The 7,155-nt window shown below is 47.3% G+C and overlaps 2 protein-coding genes across 2 annotated transcripts; one reads left to right on the top strand and one right to left on the bottom strand.

Moving 5' to 3' along the window:
* Window positions 1–349: 349 nt before the first annotated feature.
* On the bottom strand, window positions 350–532 carry LOC128274011 (uncharacterized). The gene has a single exon (XM_053012096.1). It carries the CDS (start codon window positions 530–532, stop codon window positions 350–352), a length of 183 nt encoding a protein of 60 aa, XP_052868056.1.
* Window positions 533–1,276: 744 nt separating this feature from the next.
* Window positions 1,277–1,963, top strand: LOC128273201 (NADH dehydrogenase [ubiquinone] 1 beta subcomplex subunit 2, mitochondrial-like). Its single transcript, XM_053011130.1, has 3 exons — window positions 1,277–1,462; window positions 1,580–1,703; window positions 1,770–1,963. The coding sequence occupies exons 1-3, from the start codon at window positions 1,356–1,358 to the stop codon at window positions 1,848–1,850; spliced, it is 312 nt and encodes a 103-aa protein (XP_052867090.1). The 5' UTR covers window positions 1,277–1,355; the 3' UTR covers window positions 1,851–1,963.
* Window positions 1,964–7,155: the final 5,192 nt, after the last annotated feature.

Raw genomic sequence — 7,155 nt, forward strand, 5'->3', positions numbered from 1 at the left:
TAACTAGAATTCCGCGGTCCCACCTACGGGCGGTGGCAACTAAATTGGGACGGTTATAGAATTTGATGCAAGTTGGTGGTTAGTTTTATGCAGGCAGCATACTTGGTATAGCCCCTCGTTTCGCGTATTCGATGGTCAGGGATGACAATGTGTGGCTTGGGCACCGGTTTGCCAAACTTCCTTATCGCCACAGAGCTGCATAAATTGCCCGACTGTAATGCAGCTGTTCCCTACACTGGAATTGTTAGTTGTAATTTATGGTCATATGCTTATAAGGTTTTACCACGATTTTCTTGGAAAATTGATTATCCGGCACGCAGTGGTGTAACGTTAAATTTTGACTTTATTTCTAGTTGTGCACACACAAATTGAGCTTAGCATTGTAGGTCGATCCCTTCGGGCAGTCTCCGTGGACCGGGCGTTGCGTGACGCACTTGTTGTGCTCCGATTTGAATCCCTTCGGACAGGCTGCATCTCCGGCAATCATGCCAACGAGGGCTAGCAAGAACGTGACGAACCACAGAAATTTCATTTCTGAAAGAAATACATGCGCACAATAGAAACCTGTTTAGCACTCGCTGATACTAGGTTCACCTCGGAAAACTCACTCGAATGGGGTTTACTGTCAACAACGACGCGTGTTCGTGTGTCCAAATTTCAACTATATCGCTCCCAGACTCGCCAATGCTTTTATAGGCTTCCGCGGCAGTCTCATTTTCGGCAAAACATAGACGGCAAACGATTATCAGTTTGTTGTGGGTTTGGAGGTTCAGATTTTTCTGGTCCGATCGGCTATTTCGGCTGCCGACCGATAAGCATGGTTAAGGTCACGTCTGATAGTACTTCGAAAGCGGGGCACAGTTTCAAAATAATTGCATCACCGATAATCCCCGAAGGGGTTCACACTTTTTACTTTCTCTCTAACGGAACCGGGTTTATTTCGTAATTTCGGGATCATTTAAAAGCGATAAATAAGTTATTGAAATTACAATTTTATATCACGAAACGTTTCGCGGATTAAAATTCTTTGTCCAGCCGTCGAGAACGCGCCAAAAAGATGCATGAGAGTTCATTCAACGTTCATCGTTCGGTGGTTCACCCAATTCCAGAGAGTTCATTCACTTCAACGGACGAATTTCAAATAGGACAGCGCCCTCTGCAGTGTGATAGCATAAGCTCAATAAAAAATCACCGTGATCACCGTTGAAACACGCACGTTCCCACAGGGCGCCGGAGAGCTGTCAGCTGTCTGTCAACAGTGCGGGATGTATTTTTTGTGTTTTCCTCGAGAGGCAATCGAAAAGTGGCATCGAGGGTCGGCTGAAGAAACCTGTGTCGGCACCGTCGGAGCGAAAATGCTGGCTTCCCGTGCACTGCTGGTCGGAAGACTGTTGCACCGTGGCCTCGGGCGGAAGGCAACAACGGGCGTGCTGCGTAACCAGCTCGTTCGCCATGGGCACGAGTGAGTTCCCCGGAGAAGGCAGATTTTCCATTCCGCTTCATTATGTAATTGTGTTTTTGTTTCTTGCACCGGTCCTCGCGGCACGGATTCCATGGTTCCGGCGGCACCCAATGGCAGCTGGTCATATCGAGTGAACGGACCGAAGCCGGAAATGGCAACACGCATCGGAGCACAGATTGCCGGAGGTCTCATGTGGTGGTGGGTGTTGTGGCATCTGTTCCACGAATACGAACACATTACGGTAAGCATCGCCACGGAACGTAATCTCCACGCAAAATGGTTAACTGTGTTTGGGCCTTACTTCCAGGGTGAATTTGAATATCCCGACCCTTCACAATGGAGCAACGCCGAGCTGGGCATTCCCTCCGAGTTGGACGAATTGGAGTAAGCTCACTGCCAGCTGCCTAATCTTGTTGCTAAACCATGTGCTTTCGAACGTCCGGGAGAGCTGTTTCGGTGGAATTCTGTTGTAAATAAACAGTGGCGAGCGTAGCAAATGTTTACAGTTGTTTGTTCTGTGTTTAACGTGCCGTCGTTGACGAATCGTCCTGGTGTTTAGTGTTAGAATCTACAACTAAAGGGCATTTACTGTTCTGATGCCCTGGCGCACTACACAAATTCGGTTACGTTCAGGAATAATCGATTTTCAGCAATGTACTTCAAGCCATAGGTCAACTTTATGAGGACTACAGAAAAGAGAAATAGTCTGATTGCAAATACTTTTACGCTTTGTACAAGTTTCATTAGTTTCATTCATACATGCTTAAGGTTTGAAAAGATAAGTTTAAAACAGAAAATACTGGGTTTCAACAAAGTCACACAAAGTTCAAATAACAAACTTATTCGGACAAATTAAGGAGATTTGAAAATGCTAGAGAAATCATCGGTGAGGAAAATGGATGAGATTCCAGCTTGCACAAACTTCGGGAGTCAAGCTTTGCAGAAAGTTTATGTCGAAAGCTTACAATTTTCCCGCATACAATAGGTGCTTTCGGGAAAACGCGGCACGAGAAAATTCTTCGTTGAAAAAGCTTGGCTTCAATTTGACTACGTATTCACATGGTAACAGGTAAGTTGAGTTTCTGTATTTAGGTGGCTTCCTTTGTTTCAATTTTCACATTAATGTTATTCGGAAAATGAACTATTATTTTACCCCTTCTTACAATAACAACCGAACGTAGCGTAGGAACTGATTTTGGTGGTTGGTCAAATTGCGACACCATTAACGGCCATTACTTGCATCTCTTTTTCTCAAATTGTATCAAAAATCCTCGCACCCTTTCGGTCTGTTAAGGCAAAGCGTTAACAAATTACTCATAATGGGCCATGGCCGTCAGAACGCAACCCCGCAACGGCACGGATGGCAGTCGGATGGAAAATCTAATCCCATAAATCTAAATCCGCATGTAATAGCATTACGTTCTCCGTGCGGGCAGAACTTCACCCTCACGCCATCAAGGGATCTACGAGAAAAAAACGCCATCGTCCTGTGGCCTCGCCCATTGTCGCCATAATCATCGACATATCATCATAAAACCGGGCATCATCCGGTGGCGCGTCAGCTTCGGTGTCATGTGTGAAGAATGTTGATAACTAGCAACCGAAACCGCCCGGTGCCCGGTGACCTTGTCCAGTGTCCTCAAATATCCATTAGAAAACAGCCACCCAAAATGGACAGGTCAAAGGCCACTTTGTACGCATCAATCTACGTCCCTTCGCGCGGCGGACGGAACCCATCTTGGTGTGATGTGATGTAAAGATATGAAGGCGTCCGCTGTCAGCCAAGAAGACATGGCGGCGGCGCACATCTCGCGGGCACGGACGGTCTCATTTCCTCGGACGCGGGACATTCGATATCCGTCGGTGAGCCCTAAGATGAGGAGGGCAGGAAAATATTAGCTTTGATCCTTGAGGCGCCCTAACCTTCGAACGGCAGAAGATCTAATTGAATAAATTACTCGATTATTGATGGTTCCCAGTGGCTTTTCCCCCGGATGTCGTCCCGAAGGATGGATAGTGCCCATCCGCCACCACGTCTCAGGGTGGTCGCACGAATAAGTGACCGTTCCCTTTCTATAATTCATGCTAGCTTCCTCTCTTTTAGAAATGGCCACTTCTGGTCACCCCCATGGCGCAATGTTGCATTTTCATTGCAATGTTTTTCTTCGGATTTCTGCCGCCTTGATTGACTATTTTATTGATAGATTTTCATTTTTCGATTTCTCTCGATCGAAAAGAAAAATGAAGAACGTGCTTCCTGCCTATGTTTTATGCATGATGCGTCGAGGTCGGACTGACAACAATACGGTAGCCACAAACACACACACACGAGTGAAGTTCATAAAGTATTTACTGTCTTCGTTAGGGGGAAGCGACCCCTACCGATTCGCGGCCATTATCGGTCATCTCCCACAGGAATCGACCTTTCCCGCTGGTGGCTTTCGCCCAGTCAGCACTCTAAACTGTGAAATGCATGACCTGGGCCCTTTTCCCATATTACACCGAATAAATTATCCGACCGCGAGGAAAAGTGCAGTGCTTGCCAAAGCGAACCGACCTATCCGAGGGCACTCATTGGGCAGCGGCTGGGCCACTCCGATCGGGACGCCGGCCGGGGAAAAGTAATGTGATGAGATAAATTAGATTTGCGCTTCGGAGTAAATTAAAATGTTCAATTAATAGCACCGTCGTCCCGGTGTTCGGATTTTTCGCTACCGTTTTCCGTAAGAGATGCTGCTGCGCCGTGACGGTGGAGCAGGTGACCGCTAACCACATGTAAAAAACCGAAGAACCGAACTACACAGGAGGATTCGATGCGAGAAGCATCGTTCGCCAAACTGCCCGGCTGCTAAGTAGTTCTTAATTTGTTCCGATCGAAATCAACGGGATCAGCAGTAAAGCTTCATGAAGGTGCGGTTGACCCGTGATGGTGAAACCGGAACCGGAACGCGAGGAGTGCCCGTGCAGTGGCGGAATGACGATTTCGGTGAAAGTTGTCCAATTTAATTTTGCTTCCGATGCATCTCCGGGTGGTCAGCCAGTGGGCCCGGGCGGGACATTCTGCGCGGTGTACACTTTTCAATAACTCAGCGAATCGCTCGAGCTCTCAGGAAGGCTCAGGGCGCCTTCCGGGGGCGGAAGTTGGTGCCCGGACGGCAATGTAATTGGGTCAAATGGGTGGGTCGATGAAAATCCTTTCCAATCCATGTTCCGACCACCCGGCGATCTGATTCCGGTGGTTGGCTTACGAAAACATTGCCTTTACATGGAGCTGCCATTTTAAGGACATCGATATAGCTACTTGGGACTGCTGTTTGCCCACTCGTGCCCGGTGGCGGGTTCTGTTCCGTGATGCACCCGTGTTTAATGATTCCGCTCCAACGATCATTTCACATCAAGGTTTAATTTTTTAATTGGGTTCAGTAATTTTCCGCAATATTGTACTTCTGAAGCGTTTTCGGTATAGTTTTTTTAATCATTTATCTACAACTGATTCGAGACTTCCCCTTGATGATCGATTGAACCGCCGTCCTAAGGTTTCATGGTTGGGATCATGGGTTGTTTATCTTCAATCAATAAAATGTCAATCCCGAACGACTGGTCTTTAAGTCGGTGCCCACCAAAATGTAGTAGAACCTCTAAAAAGGTCAACATTTGCCACCCGAAAGTCTCGACAGGGGGATTGAAGTTTGGCCAATTCCGTGCAGAAAACGCTAAATGAAGTCTTTAGAGCTCTCGTCTCGGTTGACGACTGGGTTCGGGTTCGCCACCACCGGCTCGGTCGGGCTGCCGTCTTAAAGTTTGTCCTTCACTGGCCAGGCCGACAGCCGCCCATTGGTTTGCCAACTTAATGTTGGCGCAAGTGTAAAATCGATCCCCACCATGCCCGCTGTTGCGGAGCTCGGTGTGTGTCCAGACAGACCAAAGTTCCGAGCGGGTATCGAATAAAATTTATGCAGTTCTGATGAATTTATAGCGCTGCCAGCCGCCCCGGCGCCTGGCCTCTGGATTCCTCCCCCGAAGGGATTAAGGCCACCCCGGATTGAGCAACAATCCGTAATGAGAAGTAATGCGCTCCGGCGAGGACTGAACCGAAATCGTTTGGCTTCTGTTAAAGCGGATAAACACTCCATCCGGTCGGGGGCCGGGGTCCGGGCCGGCACTGGTCGCCCCGGTGTCCCCTTAGGAAATAGGATTTATTTGTTGCTGCCTTTTTACGAACGACGCCCGCTATTGGAGGGGTGGTCCTGACACTCGCCCTTTGCCAGCCAGCGGTGAGGTGAGATTTCCGATTTAGTGGCAACATTTGGACCGGCGCGATAACGGCGGGCGCGTTTTAATCCTTGGAAGAAGCCGGGCCAAGAAATGGTGGTTGCTTGCTTATTTGCGGCGGGGAACGCCGGAATGCACTCCCGCCACTAATAAGCCGCTGTGCGCTTTGGAGGCAGAATAATGGAGTCCCGCTTAGTCCCGGCTCAGTGACGGCGGAGAATGCGGCGTCCGGATTGGAAATACGCTCGGCTCTGGCTATGGTCGTGACGCGATGGTCCTGCACCGGCCAAAGCCGTGCCAGCGCCAAATCCCAATTGCTGCGTATCACGGAAAATCACACCCGTTTCGGTCACAATGGAGCGCGAACGGGGACCAAGGGTGTTTCCTCGACGAAGTGCTCTGAACTCTTTTCAAATAATCGCTAAAGATGGATCCGGGATTCAGGTGGTCCGGGGTTGAATCGGAAACAAATTGCAAGCAAAAGTAAATATTTTTCGCAGATTTTGGCAAAGTTTTTTCGATTATTTCAACAATTGTCTACAATGAATAACTTATCAACTTAAACCGAAAGTGTCTATTTATTTATGATTTAAGTGATCAGTTCTTTAGGATTCAAAATAGGATGGAAAAGGAATGTTCTCACGTAGGTATTTACTATATTGAAATATAATTTCAACAATTAAGTAATTGTTATTGTAACAGTGCAAGAATTTAGAACTGTTTAGAACTACAATATATCAACAATTAAAAAAATAAGGTCAAGTATATCTCTAAAATAATCAAATCATGTATATCTCTAAAATAGCAAAAAGAGCAAAATAGTTTCTAGGACGTTTTAGTATTCCATCTGAACGCTCTAAAGCACCAAAACAAATAGTGTACGAGTATATTAATCGAATTTTATGCTTTCTGCAAAACTGATTTTCTGCCACGAAACAATGATTTATTTACGATGGAATTCGTTCGTTTGCTGTTACGGTTATTCATGTGTTTGCGCACATTTCTTCGCTTAAAGCGTTACCGGGAAAAACACGGTTGTCCGCGACTCACACACACAGACACACGCGCACCAATAAAATGAAATTACTCGTACATGAAGGCGAGAAAACAGCGAAACCTTTTTAGCAATACGAATTCGAGCCGAGAACGAGTAAACAGTGTCGATCGTAAACCAACAAGCGCCCCGAAAAGGAAATTCGGTGGAAAACAAAACCCACCGATAGCGCCGGCGACGATCCGATACGGGGGCGCAGGATCAATATATGTGCTTGATTTTTGTCCTTCTTCCGGTCCACCTTCGCGCGGAGCGTGGGACTGTGTTTGCAAAATTAAAGAGGATATTTGAGGGAAATCGACTTTCGACCACCCGCTGGGGGTTGCGGCTGGCAGGCTGGCGGGAACTTCCTATTGAACCATCACTC

This window comes from Anopheles cruzii, chromosome 3 (assembly GCF_943734635.1).
Source record: "Anopheles cruzii chromosome 3, idAnoCruzAS_RS32_06, whole genome shotgun sequence".
NCBI lineage: Eukaryota > Metazoa > Arthropoda > Insecta > Diptera > Culicidae > Anopheles > Anopheles cruzii.